At 37.6% G+C, this 25,978-nt stretch overlaps 1 protein-coding gene across 1 annotated transcript; it reads left to right on the top strand.

Moving 5' to 3' along the window:
• Positions 1 to 25,958, top strand: LOC128685068 (uncharacterized). Its single transcript, XM_053771537.2, has 11 exons — positions 1 to 164; positions 2,797 to 2,866; positions 5,007 to 5,074; positions 7,892 to 8,030; positions 9,517 to 9,672; positions 13,184 to 13,288; positions 14,130 to 14,303; positions 18,639 to 19,007; positions 20,707 to 20,880; positions 22,612 to 22,734; positions 24,639 to 25,958. Exons 2-11 carry the CDS (start codon positions 2,816 to 2,818, stop codon positions 24,804 to 24,806), a joined length of 1,527 nt encoding a protein of 508 aa, XP_053627512.1. The 5' UTR covers positions 1 to 164; positions 2,797 to 2,815; the 3' UTR covers positions 24,807 to 25,958.
• Positions 25,959 to 25,978: the final 20 nt, after the last annotated feature.

Raw genomic sequence — 25,978 nt, 5'->3', positions numbered from 1 at the left:
TGGCCATGGATGGTATTCCCCGTGGTGGTGGCCAGGGTGGCAACAACACAGGAATTGAACGGGGAGTCGCCAGGACGTACTACGCACACAGCTGTCATCTTCAGCACTGGTTAACCAGCTCGTCCATATACTCACACCTTTAGCACATCACATCTGCTCACTTAGTAAGTTCTAAAATGCGTGTTTGTTCTATTTCCGTGTCAAGGTGTAAACATAAAGTGGGGAAATAATTGGTTTTCCTGGCGCTGAGGTGGCCAGTGTTAGTTTATTTTCGTACATATACCCCTCAAGGGAGGCTCCTTGATGCTGTTGAAGGGCTCTTGATCTAGGGAAGTGGGTCTGTGCGCCAATTCCCTGAATCAAGCCTAAATGCCTTCTGTAAACTGACTAGCTAACAGTTGGCCTGGTGGCAAAAACTCTCCGGGTTCGATTCCCGGCGAAGGTAGAAACATTGGGCGTGGTTTCTATACACATGTTGTCTATGTTCACCCATCAGTAAAATGGGTACCTGGGTGTTAGTCGACTAGTGTGGGTCGCATCCTGGGACAAAACTGACCTGATTTGCCCGAAATGCTCAGCATAATAAGCAGTTTTCTATATAGTAGTACGTCACTATGTCAGCTAGGCCTTCATACCTTGTACATGTACTTGTAGAAATAGATATTGTATTATTGTACAGCCATAAAGGAATGGAACAGAGTGCCTGCACATGTCAAAGCCAGTCACTGCATAAACCAGTTCAAGAAGAAAGCCAAAAGCTGTCTAATGAATGTAACGACAGAAAAGGAGGGGAATGTTTTTTTATTTTTTTTTTTAGCTAACTCTCGTGTAAATATAAATAGCTCATTTTACCTTATTCCTAGTATATCTGCTTTATAGTATAATAATAAGGTATTATCTCCTTTTATATTATAATAATAAGATATTATCTCCTTTCTAGTATAATAATAAGGTATTAAAATTACCCCAATGGAAATAAGTCATTTTGACTTTTTTGGGTTATCCTAGGTTGTCTACACATATGCTGCTATGTATGATAATCAATGTAACTGTATTTGTGTATACCTGAATAAACTTACTTACCTACCCCCTAGGTGCTGTATAATCACTATGGGTTTAGCGCTCCCCATAAAATAAAGTAATTGAAATTTCTAGTCGTTGAACTTCATATTGTTTTCTGCAGCCCATTTAAAGATTTGGTTGATGTACGCGTGGAGCCTTGCAGTGTCTTCTATGCAGGACATTGTCATGTAGATTAGGGTGTCTTCTGCAAAGGAGGACATGGCACTGTGGCTTATATCCCTGTCTATGTCCGATATGAGGAACAAGATGGGAGTGAGTACTGTGCCTTGCAGAACAAAGCTTTTCACTGTAGCTGCCTCAGACTACTTGGTTGACTACTACTCTTTGTGTTCTGTTTGTCAGGAAATTATAGATCCATCTGCCAACTTTTCCTGTTATTCCTTTATCACACATTTTGTGTGCTATTGCACTATGGTCACACTTGTTGAAGGTTTTTGCGAAGTCTGTGTATATTACATCTGCATTCTGTTTGTCTTCTAGTGCATCCAGGACATTGTCATAGTGATATAGTAGTTTGGACAGACAGGAGCAGCCTGCTCTAAACCCATGCTGCCCTGGGTTGTGTAATTGATGGGTATCTAGATGGGTGGTGATCTTGATCCTTAGAACCCTTTCAGAGATTTTTATGATGTGGGACATTAGTGCTATCGGTCTGTAGTTCTTTGTTATTGCTTTACTGCCCCCTTTGTGAAGTGGGGCTATGTCTGCTGTTTTTAGTAACTGTGGGACGAGCCCAGTGTCCATGCTCCCTCTCCATAGGATGTTAAAAGCACGTGATAAGGGCTTCCTGCAGTTCTTGATGAACGTGGAGTTCCACGAGTCTGGGCCTGGGGCAGAGTGCATGGGCTTGTCATTTATCGCCTGGTCCAGGTTAATAATCTGAATTATTCTTTCCCAGGATGAAACCCACAACAGTTGGCTAACTGTTTTATCCTGCAGTGCTTAATACAGCTAATGACAAGGCATCATTGCTTGTTCCAGAAGCCACTTCAAACCATTGCTTCTAGATTTTTCAGAATCCTTTTCAGTGAAAGATTCTGCAAATGTAATGTCTGCAGTGTTAACCATTTTTCAGGTTCTGATTGCTCGTCTATTTCTTTTAGTTGCCACTTAACTAGGAATTGAGCAGTTGATTCTTTATCATCCCCTAACTTGTTGGAAGATGGTTCTGTGAAAGATGAGATGAATCATAGACTTGACAAAGAAAAAAAAAGTTGTGTGGTGCATAGAGACATCTATGAAGGAAAGAATAAGATAGAAAGAGAAGAATGTACAAAAGTATAGTGGTACCAACGCTGTTGTATGGGTGTAAAACATGGGTTTTACAGCTAGAAGGATGCTGGAGGTATTAGAGATGTCATGTTTGAGGCAATGTGTGGTGTGAATATGTGTTGAGAATTTGAAGTTTGGAGATATGGAGGGGGTGTGGTGTTATCAAAAGTATTACCAGAGGGCTAAGGAAGGTATGTTGAAGTGGGTTGGACATTTAGAGGATGGAGACAGATAACTAGGAGAGCATATAAATCTGGAATGAAGGGAAGGAGTCAGGGTCATCCCAGAAAAGGTTAGTGAATTGGAACACTATTCCATGAAACATTTACATGAATCAGTGTACAGTATCTGCAGTGTAAATAATTATGCCAGAATTTACAGTTCTTTACATATACTGTGTCTAGTTTATGTAATCACCTAGTGACCACTTTAATATTACAGGGCTGAAGACGAGACAATCATGAATCGACGTGTGGCATGGCTGTTACTGTTTACGTATGGCATACTTTTGGTGAGTATAATTTATTCAAGTACAGTGCTCATTCAACATTTCAACATTGATCATTTCTGTTAATGGCAAATTGCAGTACTTGCAGTGTCCTTGGCCCTCTTCTCTTTCTCATTTACATAAATGACCTAAAAAATGCATTGCAACTACTCAAACCCACACTATTTGCAGATGACACTACATACGTTTTCTCTCACCCGAGCTCAGTCATGCTAGCCAATACTGTGAATACCGAATTACAGAAAATATCTACCTGGATGAGGACTAACAAACTTACTCTCAACATTGACAAAACCTACTTCATTCAGTTCAGTAACAGAGCTACAGATGTCCCTCTTAACATAATGATAAATGGATCACCTATCACAAAGCTCACAGAGGGAAAATTCTTAGGAATCCACCTTGATAATAGACTCAAATTTCAAACACATATACAACAAATTTCCAAGAAAATTTTTAAGACCGTAGGCATACTATCGAAGATACGGTACTATGTTCCACAGTCAGCCCTCCTGGCCCTATATCACTCGCTTATTTACCCCTATCTCACCTATGGAATTTGTACATGGGGCTCAACAACAATAAACCATCTCAGACCATTAATTACCCAACAAAAGGCTGCAGTCAGAATGATAACAAATTCCCACTACAGGCAGCACACTCCACCAATATTCAAAACTCTAAACCTACTCACCATACTTATTATTGTACCTACTACATACATAGAACACTTAACTCGGATATAAACCCTCCCCTCAAACGTCTCCTTACCAACCTCGACAGAACACATGACCATTCCTAGTGTCCATCTCACACTGTGCAAAAACTCAATGCACATAAAAGGCCCAAAAATCTGGAATTCACTACCTGTGAATATAAAAGAAACACTTTATAAATTCAAGTCTCTTTTTAAAAATCACTTGCTCACCCACAACCAAATAAATACTGAATAATTGTATCTCATAAATGTTTAACCTGTGACCCAATCAAACTTTTGTTATTTTTAATTACATTGCCTAACAGAATACTCCATTCTTCTGAATGTACAGCAACACAGTAAAAGACCATATGACCTGTCTTTGAAATACTCATTTGTGTTAAATTGTTAACTGTTTACAACAATGTTTATCACTGAATATATCATTGCTTAGTTATTCTTAAGTTAATTTTAAGCCTGCCCATAATGCTCTGCATACAAGGGGCTTTGGCATGTTAAACTTAACCACTGTATTTCCTTGTAGTTCTATGTATCATGTTCAAATTAATAAATAAATAAATAAGATAGAGGCAGGATAGAAGAAAGGCAGGCAGTTATCACATTAATTAGGCAGGAACTATCACATTAATAGTTGTCTACTTGCAGTATTCTATATATACAGTTGTTAACCCTCTAACTGTCCAAACATAGATCTACGTTTGCGCGCGTAGCGCTCAGACCTTGATTTTCTCCATAAGAAAGCATGTAAAAAAAACGTAGATCTACGTTCTGAGCGCTATGTGAGCAAACATAAATCAACGTTTGGACAGTTTAAGGGTTAAAAGAGTAAAGAATATGCTTAATATGTCCCATCTTTTATTAATCATATAATTTTTTAAGTTTCAATAGCTTTATTATGCACATTTGTATGTCTATGTACAGCACTACCACATATTCACATTACAGTATCACAGTACCCATACAATGTCTGTTCAGTTACACACAAATATACACTCGAGAAAACATTTGAAAAGATAATAATAATAAAAATTACTGTAATTTTAATTTCAAATCATTGCATCAAAAATGTGCAATAATTTGAAAGACTGTAGGATGCAGTGTTTCAAGCAACTCTACTAGAACTAAGACTACATAGTTTTTCTAATTGGTCTAATTACAAGGTATTGATAGACAGTTAAAAAAAAAAAAAAAAAAAAAGTAATAATACAAGTTACAAGATTGTGTTTATAAAAAGTATAAAATTGTAATTGACTAGTTGTAAAAAGTAGAGTTGTCCTAGTTTGAGATTACAATACAGTGCAGTGTGCTATGAAAAGATTATTGAATACATTGACCATCTTACTCAAAAATGTCCCAAAACAAATGTAAAATAAATTGATCCCATTTTTGAAAAGCTGAATATTTTTTCCTCTTCATATTTTTCAGATTTTGGGTGGCTTTGGGATGTGGGTATCCATTCAACTCGTTAATCATAAGTCAACAGCTACAGATAGGTAAATCACTATTCCTTGTTGACATTTACCTCCATGTTTTTCATGACCTATTTATTATTTCTCAAATTTGAGTATATACTATTTAGTCCTGAACAGATATGCTAGTATTCTTGAGAATACTGTATGGAGTAGCTAAACAGTGCTTCACAGTATACTATCAACTAAAGTGGAATTAAAATGCATGATTTTGTCTTAATGCTACTGAAAAGGTGCACTCAAAAGTCACAGCATATGGAAATGTTTGCTACTACGTATACTCTGTGCAGCATGGAAGGTTCAGTGCAAGAACAAATTCGTGAATTTTTTTTTTATATAACCCTCCAACTCTGTGAGCTTCTTCCTTTTTTAACTAGTGTAATTCGCATAAAATAGGACTCAGACAAAATCGCTGATGTGTGAATTGCGCTCTCACTGCTAAATTTGTGCCTTTATAACTCCGTAAGTTGTCCATCAGATTTCTTACTTTTGGTGTCTTTACCTTCATAAAAAGATTCTCAACCATTTTTTTGAAGATTTTTTTTTTAAATACTGATACTGTGAGCATTTCTTATTTTGGGACTGGAGAGTGAAGGGGTTAACACTGGCCATCTCCCACTGGGTAAAGAAAACCACCACCATCATTCAGTCAATTACTGTCATACCAGAAACTTGCTGAAAAGCACAGCTCAAATGACCCTCTGAGCTGCAACATTCCCACTCTGCCTTCAGAGTGCAAGCACCATACTTTTCTCCTGCAGGGCACAAGTCTAGCTAACCAGTTTTCCTGAATCCCTTCATGTTACTTTGCTCGCATTTCAACAACACGTCACTCATAAAAACCGCTTGCCTCCACTTCTATCAAGCACACTTGCACACGCCTGTTGGATACCCAAGCCCCAAGCACTCACTTTTCCATACTCTGCTCCTCTTTCATACTTTCCTGGGGTGACACCTGCCCCTCCTTCCCTACACCCCAGATTTATATGCAATGTAAATTGCCTAGAAAACTGACAGGTTGAAGAAGGAAACACTTGTTCAACATTTGCATAAGTCTCTCTTCAGATTTATATGCCTTCCTATCCATCCTGTATTGCTTTATTCACTCAAAATGTTCAGACTGCCTTAACAACCCCTCCTCTGCCCTCAGAATAATACTTTTGGTAATCTCATACCTAGTCTCCAAGCTCTTGAGTTCTCTGCATAATATTCACACAACACATCACCCTCGCATATAATATAATAATAATATTATTATAATATGTTTATTTCTGTGCTGCAGCGAGGAGGCTGCTGGAGGCAGTGAAGATGTTGTGTCTAAGGGCATTGTGTGGTGTAAATAGTATGCTGAGAATTTGTAGTGTGGAAATTAGGAGGAGGAGGTTTACCTGGAGTTTACCTGGAGAGAGTTCTGGGGGTCAACGCCCCCACGGCCCGGTCTGTGACCAGGCCTCCTGGTGGATCAGAGCCTGATCAACCAGGCTGTTGCTGCTGGCTGCACGCAAACCAGCGTACGAGCCACAGCCCGGCTGGTCAGGAACCGACTTGAAGTGCTTGTCCAGTGCCAGCTTGAAGACTGCCAGGGGTCTGTTGGTAATCCCCCTTATGTATGCTGGGAGGCAGTTGAACAGTCTCGGGCCCCTGACACTTATTGTATGGTCTCTTAACGTGCTAGTGACACCCCTGCTTTTCATTGGGGGGATGTTGCATCGTCTGCCAAGTCTTTTGCTTTTGTATCGAGTGATTTTCGTGTGCAAGTTCGGTACTAGTCCCTCTAGGATTTTCCAGGTGTATATAATCGTGTATCTCTCCTGCCTGCGTTCCAGGGAATACAGTTTTAGGAACCTCAAGCGCTCCCAGTAATTGAGGTGTTTTATCTCCGTTATGCGCGTTGTGAAGGTTCTCTGTACATTTTCTAGGTCAGCAATTTCACCTGCCTTGAAAGGTGCTGTTAGTGTGCAGCAATATTCCAGCCTAGATAGAACAAGTGACCTGAAGAGTGTCATCATGGGCTTGGCCTCCCTAGTTTTGAAGGTTCTCATTATCCATCCTGTCATTTTTCTAGCAGGTACGAGGTGTGGAGTTACTAAAAGTATTAGTCAGAGGGCTGATGAGGGGTTACTGAGGTGGTTTGGTCATTTAGAGAATGGAACAAAGGAGTTGTCCTCGAAAAGATTGGAGGGAGAGGGTAAAGGAGGTTTAGTGGGCGAGGGGCTCTGGACTTCCATCAAGTGTGCGTGAGCTTGTTAGATAGGAGTGAATAGAGATGTATGGTTTTTGGGACCTGATAAGCTGTTGGAGTGGGAGCAAGGTAATATTTTGTGAAGGGATTCAGGGAAACTGGTTAGTCGGACTTGAGTCCTGGAAATGGGAAGTACAATGCCTGCACTTTAAAGGAGGGGTTTGGGATATTGGCAGTTTGAGGGCCATCTAAACTGTCATATCTGAGCACCTCTGCAAAGACAGTGATTATGTACGGGTGAGGGTAAAAGTGTTGAATGATGAATTTTTTTTTTTTTTTTTTTTTTTTTTTTTTTTTTCTTTTTGGGTCACCCTGCCTCGGTGGGAAAATGCCGTCGTGTTATTTCTACAAGTACATGTACAAAGTATACAGGCCTAGCTGACCAATATAAGGAAACATGCCCAATATTTCTACCCTCACTGGGAATCGACCCCGGACACTTTCTGTATGAAATGAAAGCTTTAGCCACCAGGCCACAGGGCACTGTTGCACAAAATATTTTATAACAGAAGTATCCAAAAAATTATAAAAGTAATAGAATGCATTACTTTTAAATCAAAGCTTTGCTTATAAATTTAAATAAAAAAAAATATTTTCAGGCCTGACACTCGAGGTTATGTAAATTATTATCAAGATCCACGGTTCTACTTGATAGTTCCCTCGGGTGTCAGTATTATGGTTGCTGCTGTCATAGTTATGGCTGGCATCTGTTCAAGAAAAATCTTTGCAACAACAGTTGTAAGTACAATCATGCAAGTTTAAAATGGTTTATTGTTCCATTTAAATGACTTCATTTTCATCACAGTTGTTTAGTAATAGCTAGAATCAGTAACTGCTAGAATCAGTTGTTTAGCAATAGCTAGAAACAATAGCTGCCAATGTATCATTGGCAGCTAGTGATTCTAGTTGGGCTTAAGCTAGTGCTTGTAGAATAGCCATATTTCAAGTAGCTGTTTTAAGAACTACTAACTGGTCTTTAATAATAACTAAACCCAAGAATGGGTTAAATTATAAGTACTCTGCACTATTCTAGTCCTTTGATTTTTAATTCAGTACATTACCCAGTTTCATTAAAATTGACAACTTTACCCAGTTGAGGATAATACCACTACATTGCAATGAAATAGTCAATGTAGCATCTGTCATTATGTATTGCTTAGCATGGTTTCAAAAATAGCAATGTCATTAGTTGTTTCCCTGCTAACAAAATATTTGCTTTAAGTCTTGCTATTTACCATTGTGTTTTCACATGCCTACCATATTATTCTCACTATATTCACTCATCTTGGTTTTCCTCTCTGCTGTGTTCAAACATCTTATCTGACTTCCTACTTTATAGTCAAACACTGTAACTTTGTGTGTACCTGCCAGATTTTTTTATGCTTGGTATCTAATCTAGAAATTCTCTTAGTTTTCACTGTCTTCACAATCACCCACACAACTTTTATCATAAATAAGTTTATTTAGGTAAGATATACACAAGTACATTACACAAATTATCATACATAGTAACATGTGTAAATTATCTAGGATAGCCCAAGAAGTTTGTGACTTGTTTCCATTGGGGTCTATACCACAAGTGACAACAAAGTACTACATGGAAGTGCAGCATGGCACAAAAACGGTGGAAAGGTAACTTTAGTTTTAGTTGAGCTTCTGATATATTAGTGTTTTTACACATGCCATTTTGTGCCCACTGCCAGATACATGTTACACTTGACCCAAATAGCACCTACAGGTGAAAGGGTTAAAAAAAAAAAAAAAAAAAACTTATAATGTTCACAATGAGATGGGAGGTCAGTAGCTAATTTGAGACTTGTACTGTAACTGAGTTAAAATTTTGATTCCAAGATGAAAATATTCTGTGAATAAACTATGGCTATGACACACATTGTTGAAGTCTTAGTTTTGTTTATTTTGCTTAATATGATCTAAAGATGAAGGGATTCACTTAAGCTTAATATAATTTCAGTACAATATTTGTGATAAGATGTCTTTCAGGAGAGGTGTCTTGATGCTAGTAAATGACTTTTGATCCAAGGAATTTGAGCTACCCTTCCCTTGGATCAGACCTGATTTTCTCTTTATTTCCCCCAGTTGCTATATGACCCTTCCATATTGATTTAGTGCTTAATCAAGAGTGTAATAATACAACAATAATAATTTCAGTAAGTGGCTAATTTATATAAATTTTAGGATTTGTAATAGTATTTGTTTCTTATAGGGTCTTCATAGCTCACTGGGACTATGGATAGTGATCCTTTTGACAGCAGTACAGTATCAGGCTATTAATTGGAAGCCAGATGATCACTACTTCCTTCCAACTTTTCCATGGGTATTAGGCTTGCAAGTTGGTCTTCTACTCCTGCTGGCCTTACAGGTATGGTATTGTATTGCATTGTATTTTTTTTTTTTTTTTTTTTTTTGTCAACACACTGCCTGTTGCCCACCAAGGCAGGGTGACCTAAAAAGAAAAACAAAAGTTTTCCTCTATATTCAGTAATTTATACAAGAGAAAGGGTTACTAGTCCCTTGCTCTCAGCCTTTTAGTTGCCTCTGACAACACTCATGGCTTACGGATGAAGGATTCTTCTCCACTTTCCCATTGAGAATATTGTATTACAGGTACACCACCAATTTTCCAAAGCTTTGCTGGATTAACCATTTTGCCGAACCAATGGTGATCACCTTCATCAACACACACTAACCCACTAATTATACACTTCTCATATGTCTCGAAAGCACCATGGAGCACTAGAACCTTAAAATAAAGAAATATTAAATGTTAAATAAATCTTTCTTTCTTTCAACACACCGGCCGTATCCCACCGAGGCGGGGTGGCCCAAAAGGAAAAACGAAAGTTTCTCCTTTTAAATTTAGTAATATATACAGGAGAAGGGGTTACTAGCCCCTTGCTCCCGGCATTTTAGTCGCCTCTTACAACACGCATGGCTTACGGAGGAAGAATTCTGTTCCACTTCCCCATGGAGGTAAGAGGAAATAAACAAGAGCAAGAACTAGAAAGAAAATAGAAGAAAACTCAAAGGGGTGTGTATATATATGCTTGTACATGTATGTGTAGTGTGACCTAAGTGTAAGTAGAAGTAGCAAGACGTACCTGAAATCTTGCATGTTTACGAGACAGAAAAAAGGACACAAGCAATCCTACCATCATGTAAAACGATTACAGGCTTTCGTTTTACACTCACTTGGCAGGACGGTAGTACCTCCCTGGGCGGTTGCTGTCTACCAACCTACTATCTAGAATGTTAAATAAATAATTAAATGAAATACAGGTACAGTACCTGTACATGTTTATTGATAATCTACTGTGCAAGGTACTGTACTCGACAGGTACTCTACTGTGCAAAGTACTGTACTTGACAGGTACTCTACTGTGCAAGGTACTGTACTCGACAGGTACCTGTATCACTGAAACAGGATTAAACAAGATGTTTTAACAAGAAAATTTATTTATCAATCAATTACCCAAAAATATAAATTCCATCAAAATCGGTTACACCTACCATCCGACTTACGACCTGCTCGACATACGACGACTCGACTTACGACCGTGTTTTTTATGCCAAATTTCTGGGAAATAAACAAGTGTTTGTGTTGTACACAGTGTTTATCCTAAACTTTGCAGTATAAAATACAGTACTAACAGCATAAAAAGTAAAGTAAAACATGAAATAGCAAAATAAAACAATAAAGTAGTCATTACAAAAATGTTATGTTGATATTCAGTAGTAAAGTTCGACTTGCATCCATTTCGACTTACGACCGGTTTCTCGGAACCAAACTCGATCGTAAGTCGGATAGTAGGTGTATAACTAAAAAAAAGAAAATAATCAAGTCAAAGTAAGCTACAGCACTACTGCACCCAAATTGACAAATTTTAGAATTTTACTGGAGCTGTAAAGCTCTTAAGTTTGTCTGGACTAAAGGAGGTGCAGGACCATCCAGTGCTAGAAATCATCAGTGATGTACTTGTATATTATTTCATTATTATTTTTATTAATTTTTAACTTCGTTATGCATTTTTTAACATAATGCTATATTCCATCATTTCTATTTTATCTCTTTCCTTACCCTGATTTTTTTTTTATCCTAACAAATTCAGAGTTAAGGTTTATATAGTGGGTAAATTCCATCACATTTAAAAAGTATGGTATGTCTGATACAGTGAAATCCACTGTGTTACATTAGACTAGAGAAATTTATTTTGTTGCACCATATCTTATATAACTAACCAAGCTACCTCTCTTTTATATCGTAAAATAATGAATAATTAAAATTTGCCACTCCATGACCTATATCTAGTTTTAAGTCTTTAAGCATTGGGTTTAGTCTGCCCGAAATGCTCAAGCATGCTAGTGGCTTTTTTTTTGTGCTTAATATGTTATAACATGTAAATCTCACATTGTATAATATGCACAGAAATGAAATTTATATTTGTATGCTACATACCATATATGACCATCCTTATGTTGGCAAATAAAGTTACGAAATGAAACCACAACTAAGCAACCATTGCGTAGGAGGGTACAAGTGGTGCCTGCAAGTACGGACCTGCGTGCAAGTGCCTTCAGCTGTTTATTAGAAAATCATTGGGTTTTAATGACTTTTGTGGTTAAAAAATGAGAATTAAAGAGTAATATACATAGTACTCAGTCTAATGCTATCATAGAAAAAATTTCTGAAGACTGAATACCATGAGAATAATTGTGATCTTGTAACTATGAATACTGCCAGTGTGAGATCTAGATACAAAAATATAAGCCATGGAGTGGAGGGAAATGTCAGGGTGAAATAAATAATAGAGAGATTTAACACAGCTCCAGTTATTAGTAAATGCAAATAGTATGTAAATTGCTGAAAGTCTAAAATTTGAAGGCAAGGGTTTTTAATTATGAATTTAACTAAACAGTATCCTGTATTAAACATACACAAACAACCCACACATAGAAGAGAGGAGCTTACGACGACGTTTCGGTCCGACTTGGACCATTGGACTCTGTAAATGGTCCAAGTCGGACCGAAACGTCGTCGTAAGCTCCTCTCTTCTATGTGCGGGTTATTTGTGTATCGTTCCAGTCACGGTATTGTACCTTTTTTCGTTATTTTTTTTATCCTGTATTAAATTAAAAATTTGTTGATACAGGTTGTTTTACTCTTCATTGATCTCTGAAGTTTACTAATTGCTTGTCATTGATCAACACTCATTCTTTTGCATTCACTGCTACCTAAACTACCACCTCAATCACATGATTATTCATTTGTTTTATAATAGTCTAACTGATGGCTGTCTGTAACAGCACTGACTGAACCATATTTCAATATACTTAACCTAATTCACAGTGTGAAGCCTTGTCAGATGCACTACGACACATTTTGAGGTATGTATGCATACTTAAAAAACTATATGTATAGTAAAAATGTCTGCAGTGTTGTAAAGAAATAATGAGATGTTTGAATTTGACTGAGGCTCAGTCCTGATAGTTTTATTGTATGTTGATTACTTGTCAATGATTCCAGAACTAATCATGTTTTTTTTTTTCTTGTCAAAATAATTCTCTTTCATAAAAATGCATCATATTTGTAAAATATATTTTTCTGCATATGTTCATTGTCTTCATCACTGATTTTTTAATATTTGTTGAGGCTGGGTGTTTGAAGATAATACAAAATGTATGTATTGTGGAGTTACTTTATTCCATTATTTAATGTACAGTTGTTGGACTTTCTTTGTTCTTAAGACAATTTTATATCTCTAGATATTTATTTAACCTTTCATGGTGTTGTTGAATACTATTTATTTCTGGAAACTTGCTATTTTTTTTATTTTTTTTTTTTTCATGTGAATGAATATCTTTATTTTTTACAGGTTGTCCTTGCCATGTGGGAGTTGAGGAGGCAGGAGGCTGGCTGGCCCAACGTGTATTTCGCCCATTTGTTCACAGTTGAAATACTTTTCCTTATAGCAAGAGTAGTAAGTATTTTCTACTTTATTAGGAGTTATAGAATAACATTTAATATTGTGGGGATATTTGTGGTTTTGAACTGCTAATATTAGTGCCCCTCTGGCAAGACAGTGATAGTGAGTGATGGTGAAAGTGTTTATATTTGGGGGTCGCCCTCCCTCTGTGGGAGATGGCCGGTTTATTTAAAATAAAATACACTGATTTGTTCAGGCTGGTGTGCAGATGGTAGAGTGCTTTGCATTTCAAAACTGAAGTATGATTGAAATTTAATACTATACGTACTCCTATGAATTCTCTTATGCTGTAAGAATGAAAAATATTACAGTATCTGAATGAATGCTTGGTACCTCTTAACTCAGCCCCTTGTATAATACAAGGTGGGATTAATGAACAAAAACTTAATTTAATGCGCAGATAATAAGGGTTGCAGAAGCAAAATGTATTGTCTAATTTCTGGGGATTTATTGCTTAACCCCCACAAAATGGATTTGCATAATCTTTTGCAGTGGAGTATGATAAAGCTAAAGTGTATTAGGTAGCATTTCCTCAGCATAAGAGTGATAAAGAAGTAGAATTCACTGAACTTTTGCAACCATTTTTGTCAGGACAATAAAATGTGTACGAGGGCATCAGTCAATACTTATATACAAGCGCACAGTGTGACTTTGTCAATGGTCCAAGTCGGACCGAAACGTCGTCGTAAGCTTCTCTCTTTTATGTGCGGGTTATTTGTGTATAACTTTATTATAGACATTCTTATTTTAACATTATTCCTTCCAAACACAGGTGATCTTCATAGCAATGAAAGGCATTGTTTTAAATATTTAATTTTATTAATTTTTTTTTCAGACACTGGGAGTATTTACGGTCTTGTATTTGAGTGCCTCTCAAATGATGTATGGATTACACAACCGCTACCCAGAATACTATGTTCTACCGTGCATTGTTGCATCACTGTTTGGTGTAATAACTAGTAGCGAAGGCTTTCTCTCCCTTTTATTTGGTAAAGTGCAAGGCCCATTGGTGAGTCAAAATTTTATTTGTAAAAATTCTGAATTGTGATATTAAACACAAATTAAAATTATGAATTTGAAGATGCAATATACAGAGTAAGTTTTTAGTGTAGTAAAGATTGCTCAGGATATATAGCATTAATAAGTTCTAACTTCTCAGCATTGTATCTTCATACTCATTATCCATTTTCCCTTAGACTCCCACATTATAATCAGAGATGCATTCCTAAGCCCTAATAGTTGGTATCTAATTTCATTTATTTTTTACTATAAATATTTATAGAAGTACATGTACATGTTTATTTATACATACTCATCTGAGTTTTCTTTGAGTTTATCTTAATAGTTCTTGGTCTTATTACTTTTCCTTTTATATCCATGGGGAAGTGGAATAAGAATCTTTCTTCCGTAAGCCATGTGTGTTGTAAAGGTCAGCTTAAATGCCGGGAACAATGGGCTAGTAACCCCTTTTCCTGTAATTACTAAAAAGAATAAGAAGAAAATTGTCAAAGTGGGAAGTCTGAATGTGTGTGGATGTTGTGCAAATGATAAGAGATGGTTGTGGATGTTATGAATGAGAAGAAGCTGGATGTCCTGGCTTTAAGTGAAACAAAGCTGAAGGGGGTAGGAGAGTTTCAGTGGAGAAGAATAAATGGGATTAGGTCAGGGGTTTCAAATAGAGTTAGAGCTAAAGAAGGAGTAGCAATAATGTTGAAGGATAAGTTATGGCAGGAAAAGAGGGACTATAAATGTATTAATTCAAGGATTATGGAGTAAAATAGAGGTTGGATGTGAAAAGTGGGTTATAGTAAGCATATATGCACCTGGAGAAGAGAGAAGTGTAGAGGAGAGAGAGAGAGATTTTGGGAAATGTTGAGTGAATGCATGAGGAGTTTTGAACCAAGAGTGAGAGTAATGGTGGTTGGGGATTTCAATGCTAAAGTGGGTAAAAATGTTGTGGAGGGAGTAGTAGGTAAATTTGGGGTGCCAAGGATAAATGAAAATGGGGAGCCTTTAATTGAGCTATGTGTAGAAAGAGATTTAATAATAAGTAATACATATTTTATGAAGAGGATAAATAAATATACAAGGTATGATATAGCACGTAATGAAAGTAGTTTTAGATTATGTATTGGTGGATAAAAGGTTGATGGGTAGGCTCCAGGATGTACACGTTTATAGAGGGGCAACTGACATATCGGATCATTATTTAGTTGTAGCTACAGTTAGAGTAAGAGGTAGATGGGGAAAAGAGGAAAATGGCAACAAGAAGTAAGAGGGAGGTGAGAGTGTATTAACTAAGGGAGGAGGATGTTCGGGTGAGATATAAGCAACTATTGGCAGAAAGGTGAATTGGTGCAAGTATGAGCAGTGGGGGGGTTGAAGAGGGGTTGGAATTGTTTTAAAAATGCAGTATTAGAATGTGGGGCAGAAGTTTGTGGTTATAGGAGGGTGGGTGCAGGAGGAAAGAGGAGTGATTGGTGGAATGATGAAGTAAAAGTTGTGATAAAAGAGAAGTAGTTAGCTTATGAGAGGTTTTTACAAAGCAGAAGTGTTATAAGAAGAGTAGAGTATATGGAGAGTAAAAGAAAGGCGAAGAGAGTGTTGAGAGAGTGCAAAAGGAGAGCAGATGATAGTGGGAGAGGCACTGTCAAGGAATTTTAATGAAAATAAGAAAAAATTTTGGAGTGAGTTAAACAAGTTAAGAAAACCTAGGGAACATATGGATTTGTCAGTTAAAAACAGAGTAGGGGAGTTAGTAGATGGGGAGAGGGAGGTTTTGGGTAGATGGCGAGAATATTTTGAGGAACTTTTAAATGTCGACGAAGAAAGGGAGGCGGTAATTTCACGCACTGGACAGGGAGGTATACCATCTTTTAGGAGTGAAGAAGATAAGATAAGAGATAAGATAAGATTTCGTTCGGATTTTTAACCCCGGAGGGTTAGCCACCCAGGATAACCCAAGAAAGTCAGTGCGTCATCGAGGACTGTCTAACTTATTTCCATTGGGGTCCTTAATCTTGTCCCCCAGGATGCGACCCACACCAGTCGACTAACACCCAGGTACCTATTTGCTGCTAGGTGAACAGGACAACAGGTGTAAGGAAACGTGTCGAAATGTTTCCACCCGGACAACAGGATGCGAGTGTGGGGAAGGTGCTTGAGGCATTACATAGAATGAAAGGGGGTAAAGCAGCTGGAACTGACAGGATCATGACAGAAATGTTAAAAGCAGGGGGGGGGATATAGTGTTGGAGTGGTTGGTATTTTTGTTTAATAAATGTATGAAATAGGGGAAGGTACCTAGAGATTGGCGGAGAGCATGTATAGTCCCTTTATATAAAGGGAAGGGGGACAAAAGAGATTGTAAAAATTATAGAGGAATAAGTTTACTGAGTATACCAGGAAAAGTGTACGGTAGGGTTATAATTGAAAGAATTAGAGGTAAGACAGAATGTAGGATTGCGGATGAGCAAGGAGGTTTTAGAGTGGGTAGGGGTTGTGTAGATCAAGTGTTTACATTGAAGCATATATGTGAAGTGTTTAGATAAAGGTAGGGAAGTTTTTATTGCATTTATGGATTTAGAAAAGGCATATGATAGTGGATAGGGGAGCAATGTGGCAGATGTTGCAAGTATATGGAATAGGTGGTAAGTTACTAAATGCTGTAAAGAGTTTTTATGAGGATAGTGAGGCTCAGGTTAGGGTGTGTAGAAGAGAGGAAGACGACTTCCCGGTAAAAGTAGGTCTTAGACAGGGATGTGTAATGTCACCATGGTTGTTTAATATATTTATAGATGGGGTTGTAAAAGAAGTAAATGCTAGGGTATTCAGGAGAGGGGTGGGATTAAATTATGGGGAATTAAATACAAAATGGGAATTGACAGTTACTTTTTGCTGATGATACTGTGCTTATGGGAGATTCTAAAGAAAAATTGCAAAGTTTAGTGGACGAGTTTGGGAGTGTGTGTAAAGGTAGAAAGTTGAAAGTGAACGTAGAACAGAGTAAGGTGATGAGGGTATCAAATGATTTAGATAAAGAAAAATTGGATATTAAATTGGGGAGGAGGAGTATGGAAGAAGTGAATGTTTTCAGATACTTGGGAGTTGACATGTCAGTGGATGGATTTATGAAGGATGAGGTTAATCATAGAATTGATGAGGGAAAAAAGGTGAGTAGTGCATTAAAGTATATCTTTCTTTCAACACACTGGCTGTATCCCACCGAAGCGGGGTGGCCCAAAAGAAAAAACGAAAGTTTCTCCTTTTACATTTAGTAATATATACAGAAGAAGGGGTTACTAGCCCCTTGCTCCCAGCATTTTAGTCGCCTCTTACAACACGCATGGCTTACGGAGGAAGAATTGTTCCACTTCCCCATGGAGGATTAAAGTATATGTGGAGACAAAAAGCATTATCTATGGAGGCAAAGGGAATGTATGAAAGTATAGTAGTACCAACACTCTTATATGGGCGTGCTTGGGTTGTGAATGCAGCAACGAGGAGGCGGTTGGAGGCAGTGGAGATGTCCTGTCTAAGGGCAATGTGTGGTGTAAATATTATGCAGAAAATTCAGAGTGTGGAAATTAGGAGAAGGTGTGGAGTTAATAAAAGTATTAGTCAGAGGGCTGAAGAGGGGTTGTTGAGGTGGTTTGGTCATTTAGAGAGAATGGATCAAAGTAGAATGACATGGAGAGCATTTAAATCTGTAGGAGAAGGAAGGCGGGGTAGGGGTTGTCCTCGAGAACTTTGGAAGGAAGGGGCAAGGGAGGTTTTGTGGGCGAGGGGCTTGGACTTCCAGCAGGCGTGCATGAGCGTGTTTGATAGGAGTGAATGGAGACGAATGGTATTTGGGACCTGACGATCTGTTGGAGTGTGAGCAGGGTAATATTTAGTGAAGGGATTCAGGGAAACCGGTTATTTTCATATAGTCGGACTTGAGTCCTGGAAATGGGAAGTACAATGCCTGCACTTTAAAGGAGGGGTTTGGGATATTGGCAGTTTGGAGGGATATGTTGTGTATCTTTATACGTATATGCTTCTAAGCTGTTGTGTTCTGAGCACCTCTGCAAAAACAATGATTATGCATGAGTGTGGTGAAAGAGTTGAATGATGATGAAAGTATTTTCTTTTTGGGGATTTTCTTTCTTTTTGGGTCACCCTGCCTCGGTGGGACATGGCCGACTTGTTAAAAAAAAAAAATCATATATAAAGTCAACCTGCCTTGGTGGGAAATGGCTGATGTGTTGATTCTTTTTTGTTTTTTTTAAATAAATTAGATATCAGATCTATTCTTATTTCAGTAATATTTGTTGCATATATTACAAAAAATTTATTCTTTCAGATGACTTGTAATGCCCTAATATCAGCTATTGGTTATGCAGGCCTGGCTATAGTTACATCACCTGTATTTGTTAGGGCTGTTATTAGCCCTTACATTATATATTCAGAAGTGATGATCTTCTCTTCTGTATCAAGTATTGTGAGCTTCATTCATGCTATTATCTGCCTAGTGTTCCCTAGGGGTGTGAGAACACCACCTAAGTTTATCAGTGCCATTGCTAAGAAGCTGTCAGAAATTGAGTTTTCTTCAGATGACTTTAACATAAGGGAAGCTTTCTCATCATCCTCAGCTGCAATGTCTAATGCGGCTGTGATCCTGAGGAGCAAATGTCAAGAACACAATGCCTTATTTTTCAACGTGATCTCTTCTGTAAGTATACATTTGCACACGTTTCTTAGTACAATACGGTATCAGGGTCTGTAATTGTAGTGAGTGTATTTAGGCACAGGAATACACAAGTACAGTTATCATACATAATGTAAATTACCTAAGATAACCCAAAAAAGTCAGTGACATATTTCCAGTGTTGTGGGTCTGATTTAATTGATAGCCGGTTGTTAAATTTAACCCATAAGCCGACAGTCACATACTAGTAGGTCATAGCAATTAGCATCCATGATGTACCACTACACATAATTCATAGTCAGTCATGGTCGAGGACGACCACAGGGAGGTGGCTGAGTGATATATGCTCAGCTGGGTTCATATTTCACGCCATACTGGTGCTGACACCTTGTGGCATATGATTACCCAGCTCAGTCAGCACCACGCTTACCCAGTCTCATTTAGGCAGCCAAGTTCACTCAGTCAACAAGGTCTACTCTGTCACTCTCTCCTGGACATGGCCCTCCGGGCCTGGGCAACTTAAACACACTGCCTGTGTACCAAGAGCCCAAATAAAGTAAGGAGCCTCCAAAGTCTTGTCATTGATCCCCATTACCGAACACACACCTAGATTAATTATGAGATGTGCAACAAAGTCATCATGCTGATCAGGGGAAACATGAAAACATTTTTGTTTGAATATCACACCAGGGAGGATAGCATTACCAATATCTAGAGTGGTTAATCTTGGGAAATGATCTGATGATATATCTGTTACAATGGAAGACTCGGCTGTTAAAAGTAATGTTAAAGCCAAGACACAGAACCAGGATGTCTCCATAGATATGTGGGGGTTGAAGGTCGCCTACAATTTGCACATGATTATGACTTATTTATGAGCGACAAAAGTTATTTACCATTACGATTGCCAAAGTGTGAGCTTCCAGTGCTTTTGTGTCGTGCATTATAATCTCGAGTTATAAGAATAGGTTAATATTGGGCACAAGTTGGGAGCTCTATATAATTATACTTATCAGCAGGAGCATACAAGTTAAATATGTTTAGAGCAGAGTTCCCAATATAAATCCTAATGCCATGGTATTGAAGCCCCTCTTGTTGTCTTATTGGCAAGAAGTTGACGAGGATGCGATTTTTTAATATACAGAACATGAGAGTTAGTAGATTTGAGGTTGTGTAACAAATGAGTGCAATTTAGGAGACTGGGATTTTTCAGGTACTCTGCACTCTTGTAGACACACACATCAATAGGTTCAGTAGTTACTTTATGATGGTCAGGAAATCATTTCCTAACTGATGCAATATTCCAACTTAAGATAGAAAGTTTATACGAGTTTTGTTCCATGTAGATAAAATAAGATTTTGCTTAAATTTTTAATCCGGGATGGTTAGCCACCCAGGATAACCCAAGAAAGGAAGTGCATTATCGAGGGACTGTCTCTTATTTCCATTGGAGTCGTCAATCTTGTCCCCCAGGATGCGACCCACACCAGTCGACTAATACCCAGGTACCTCCTTGCTTGCTAGGTGAACAGAACAACAGGTGTATGGAAACGCACCCAATGTTTCTACCTTTGCCAGGGATCGAGCCATGGACACTCAGTGTGTGAAGCTAGTGTGTTGCCTACCAGGCCACAGGTCACTGTGGTACAATAACTTACCACAGTACAAAAAGCTTACTACACATGTTATTAATCACGCACCTTCATTTGATTTTTGTCCTCAGGCTGTCTCCTTCCTGGCAATAATACTTGCCAGTGTTGCATTTGGTACTATCCAATATGAGGGGTGGTCTCTTATTCTTTTGTTGTGTGGAGATGTATCAATCTTCTCTCGCTCCACGGCTGCAGGAGTAACAGAAATGTTTTATGGAGCATTAAGTGATGAACCTACCCTTTTGGTAAGTTTGGTAAGATGAAATTGTCATTACAATGTTGTAAAATTGCCAGATTAAGTGTAAAAAAATGGTGTAGCTGATATCTTAGCTTTTCCCCATTAGTGAAATTTTCTACTTAAGTATTAAGTTTTTTGCTAGCTGATATCTTAAGAATATTTCTGTATAGACATTAAATTTAAAATACTTGCAAATTCATAATTTTGTCTTATGGTGGTAATTTTCTTCAAAACTTTGTTGTAAACATGGCTCTGCCTCTGAAAAAGATTGTTTTGTCAGCCATTTTTATTATAGCCTAAGGTTGTTCTCATTTTCTTTTTAAATATCATTAGCTGCAGTGGTCCTTTCATCTACTTGTTTTCTTAAATCTTCATTTTGCTGAAATACATAGTTCTTAGCCACCTTTGCTTTACACCAGTGTCTGTCCATACTTCATCACTACATTTTTTCTGGGATCTTGTACCTGGTTTCTGTCCAATTTTCTTTTATTTTATAATCACACTAATTATTTATTCATAGCTACAGGAGCAGAACTCAGCTTATAGTTCCCTATTTTTAGCACATGGCTGTAACACTTACTGCATTCTCTCTCTAACTCATACTGTTGTTGTGCTTCTGTTCATTAAGAACTTTCTAGTGTTGTTTAGAACCTTTTATTAGTTTATAGCTGTGTCCTTTTATTCTCCTTAGTGGTGTTAATCACTCTTATCAGTTTTTCATGTCCTTTCATTATTTCATCCAGTGAGCGTCTAATGATTTTTTTTTTGACTTGTATTTTTGAGCTCTGGGAACATTTGTCTTGTTCATCTTTCAGCTTTTTCCACTTGCTATTTTGGACATCATACTGCTGCTTCATGGTCATCAAATTTTGATCTGGTATTTGTTGTGAACAGATATTTTAGTATTTTCCCTGTCCATAGATCTGTAGGCTATTTTCAGGCTGGCTAGTGCTATGTAGGAGTTTAAAGTAATTTCATTAATATGATCTGGTGACACTTTTTTTTTTATTAGTGGCATTAAGGTTCCTCTCTTTACCTCATCGTTTTAGTATTTTATCACAGAATTTATAATCTGTGTACTGTTTTTACTTTCTCCCATTTCTACAGTATTATGTGTTGTATTTACTTTACATGTTGTATTCACGTTACATGTTGTATTCACGTTATATTCAATCATCCATCTGTTACTACTTTTGCTCATTTCTTTTCTTGCATAGAATCTTTGCAGTATATGAACTCAGATTGTCACAATACAGTGGACCCCCGCTTAACGATCACCTCCCAATGCGACCAATTATGTAAGTGTATTTATGTAAGTGCGTTTGTACGTGTATGTTTGGGGGTCTGAAATGGACTAATCTACTTCACAATATTCCTTATGGGAACAAATTCGGTCAGTACTGGTACCTGAGCATACTTCTGGAATGAAAAAATATCGTTAACCGGGGGTCCACTGTAAATGACTTTCAGTGAATATCACGGTTTGTATTTAGCTTTCAAACAAAATCTCTTGTCCATTGAAATAATTCAGACTTTATTCTTATATGCTGCAGTTTCTAGTTCAGTCTCTTGTGAGGAACCTTATATATGATTGAAAATCAGTACATTGTGAATGCAATCTTTTATTCCATTTTTTTTTTTTCCAAGTGTTGTAGTAGCTGGATAGATTAGTGAATCCATAATATTAAAAGCATTAAGTGTGATGATTGGTGAATAAGCTTTTAATTTTTTGTTTCAGAAATGTTTGCAATTGATTCTGGAAGAGAGTCTCCTTCTCTGTGGTGTCATTGGATCTTTCTGCTCTGGCCATTCTTTAGCTATTGCTTCTGGTGTTGTCAGCCTTACCTTAGCGCTATTCCAGGTTAGTAGCGTCTTAGTTTTTTACCTGTTCATATTTGTACTTTCCTGTATCTTTAGCATTATTGATAATAAAAAATGAGTAATGTGTTGTGTAAATATCATTCCGAGAATTTGGTGTAGAAATTAAAAGGCAATGTGGGGCGAGGAGGGGTTGTTGAGATGGTTTGGCGAGGTAGAGAAGATAAAGAAGAGGGATAGGTTTATGAAGAGGGTGTATAAATAGAGTGGAAGGTAGGAGGTGCAGAGGTCATCCCAGGAATGGTTGGATGGAAGTGGAGTTGCCAGAGGCTTTGAGTTTGTCTTGAGCCTGTAGCAGGTTTGAGAAAGCATGTTAGATAGGAGTTCATACCTACCTAGAGATTTACTGAGAGTGTGTACTTGAGGCCCAGCCCTAGACCAGGCCAGTGGATGACCTAATCAACCAGGCTGTTAGTACTAGCTGCATGAAGTTCAAATATGCTGTGTAGTGTAGTGCACCACAGTCCAGTTGATCAGGAACTGACTTAAAGAACTTGTCCAAGTGGAGACAAATGACTTTTAATGGATTTGCTATTGGAGTGTGAGTATGGGTTACTTTTATGAAGGGATTCAGGGAAAATGTTTAGATAAACTTGAGTCCTGGAGGCAAAAAGGATATTGTCTGCACGCTGAAGAATTGGGGATATTGCAGTCAGAGGTTAATCTGACTGTGATGTCAGCATACTTTTGGAAAGATGGCAGTTCAGAGAATGTTGGTAAGTGTTTTCTCTCTGGGTCTCCATGCCTTGGCTGTAGAGTTAAAAAAAAAAAAAAAATGTACAACACCTACTGGTATTTACCTTTGCAGATATAGTTATGCTCATGGTATCTGTTTTATATAGTTAAATGCAGCACAAACTAGAATCATATTTTACCAACTATTCTTTTGTAAAGAGGTACTTTATCTTCGATTTTCATTTTTTCCAATTTGAAGTAATGGCTTCTTGTTCACCTTCCTTATAAAATTAATCCAGATTTATTTGCCCTCTTGTTCACTTGCCCACCCTCTTGTTTACTTGCCCACCCTCTTGTTTACTTGCCCACCCTCTTGTTTACTTGCCCACCCTCTTGTTTACTTGCCCACCCTCTTGTTTACTTGCCCACCCTCTTGTTTACTTGCCCACCCTCTTGTTTACTTGCCCACCCTCTTGTTTACTTGCCCACCCTCTTGTTTACTTGCCCACCCTCTTGTTTACTTGCCCACCCTCTTGTTGACTTGCCCACCCTCTTGTTTACTTGCCCACCCTCTTGTTTACTTGCCCACTCTCTTGTTTACTTGCCCACCCTCTTGTTCACATGACCACCCTCTTGTTCACATGACCACCCTCTTGTTCACATGACCACCCTCTTCTTGACATGCCCACTCTCTTGTTCACTATGGTAACTATAAGTAGCTCTATGGAGATTTGAGAAAGATAGCCTAGTAACTTCAGATTGCCACATTCCTTAAGTCTAGGGTTATTATTCTATTGCAGACAAAATCTCGCTCAAGATCACCAAGGACCTCACTCTTTTGTAAGATTCTACACATCCCAGGGATACGGCTCTCATCTCTCATTTCCCTTTAAATTAATTTTTCATTCTTTCTGTTGGTGATATTGAAGCTTCCTTTGTTTTCATTGGATGTAACTCTTTTATTAAGAAGTGATTATTGTACAGTAGTATTTATGAGTGTTAATGTTTATGTTGTCACTTACAAACTTCTTGAAATCAGTCTCCCTTCATGGAAGGTTGAAGATGGAGGGCTCTTGGTTCAAGGAATTGGAGCTACACTTCCCTTGGATTGAACCTGATTTGCACTCATTCCCAAGTTGCTGTATGATGTCTACAAGTTTTAATGCCAACCTATTATTATAATAATCTACAAGAGTTTTCCCTGTTGCACAGATCTATAGGATGGTAGTACACTTCACCAAAGAGAATACAATCATCTCAACATTTGCTGTAGCAAGCACAGGGCCAGAGGACACCAAACCACTTCACCAGGCAGACCCTGAGACAGCACAGGATCTCAGCGATGACAAACACCCTTATGAACCTTCATCTTGTGCTTAAGGCACCATTCATATGAATTTATATCTTTATGCCTGTGCAAAATGTAAGGATAATGATCCTGTGTTGTCAAGGAACAAATGGTAATTTGTTGTATTAGTTTTAGATCTGGGGTGCACAACCTTTTGTCACCAAATATTAATGGGTGAAAATTAGTTATTCAGTGTATTGTGTCAACTATGTAAAGCTAATGATAGTTTTCCACCATCACAATTCATTTTTAACATAATTTTTTGAAATAAGACACTGAGGGAGGTAACCGAGCCCCTCAAGGGCAGCATGTTGCCTGTTTACCACAGGTTCTGCATTTGTTTTAGTTTGTTATATATTCTAGGTGTATTGGAATTCATACGCATTTTTGTTCTTGCAGGAAACGCTGAACTAGCTCAGTAAATCCATATTATTATTATTATTATTATTATTATTATTATAATCAAAGGAGAAGCGCTAAACCCAGAGGATTATACAGCGCCTGGGGGGGATGTGGAAGGCATTTGGGGAACTGGAGCACAGATCCAATTCCCTAAATCAAGAGCCCCTCACCAACATAGTAAATCCATAGCATCTGTTTTTTTTTTTTAAAGACACTTATTTATATGCTGAGATTTTTTCCTACATTTACATATTTTTGTTTGCTCACATAGCAATTACCATGTCAACAATATCTGTGAATTTGGCTTTGTGGTGATGGATGGATATTAAACATATGAAAGATCTGCAAATGCTTAATTTACTGCTGCATTTAAACTAGTCTATAGTTAAGGAGAGGGATGTTCTTGTCTAATGTGAAATAAACTTTTGTAAAAATTACTGAATTTGAAAAGAATGAACATGATTTGTCTATACTAATTAGTTGATATAAACCTTGGTAATTGATACAGACAAATTGGTTTAATAAGACCCTTGAGCAATCAGTAGGACATATTTATTAGACAATGCATCAGTCCTAGGACCTTGATCACTTCTAACACATTAAAATAACAGTATATATAGTTGCTTGAAATTCTCTGCTAGTATGATATTCAGTAGAGCTTAATATTTTCTATGTATGCTCTGTATTTCAGGCTTGATAATGTGATATTTTTCTAGCTTTTTAATGTGTAAAATTTATATGTAAATTTTTATAAAGGGCTTTAAATAAAACTTTTAAAAGTCTGTCTTGCATATTTACATGG

This window comes from Cherax quadricarinatus, chromosome 5, assembly GCF_038502225.1.
Source record: "Cherax quadricarinatus isolate ZL_2023a chromosome 5, ASM3850222v1, whole genome shotgun sequence".
Taxonomy (NCBI): Eukaryota; Metazoa; Arthropoda; class Malacostraca; order Decapoda; family Parastacidae; genus Cherax; species Cherax quadricarinatus.
The sequence above is the reverse complement of the archived record's forward strand: the minus strand, read 5'-3'. Positions and strand labels throughout refer to the sequence as shown.

What these genes read in the sequence shown, in the direction of transcription:
- LOC128685068 (XM_053771537.2), top strand. Translation starts at nt 2,816, where the DNA reads ATGAATCGACGTGTGGCATGGCTGTTACTGTTTACGTATGGCATACTT. An exon ending in TTTTCAACGTGATCTCTTCT is followed by an intron (nt 19,008 to 20,706) that starts GTAAGTATACAT and finishes TTTTGTCCTCAG; the next exon opens with GCTGTCTCCTTCCTGGCAAT. An exon ending in TTACCTTAGCGCTATTCCAG is followed by an intron (nt 22,735 to 24,638) that starts GTTAGTAGCGTC and finishes CCTGTTGCACAG; the next exon opens with ATCTATAGGATGGTAGTACA.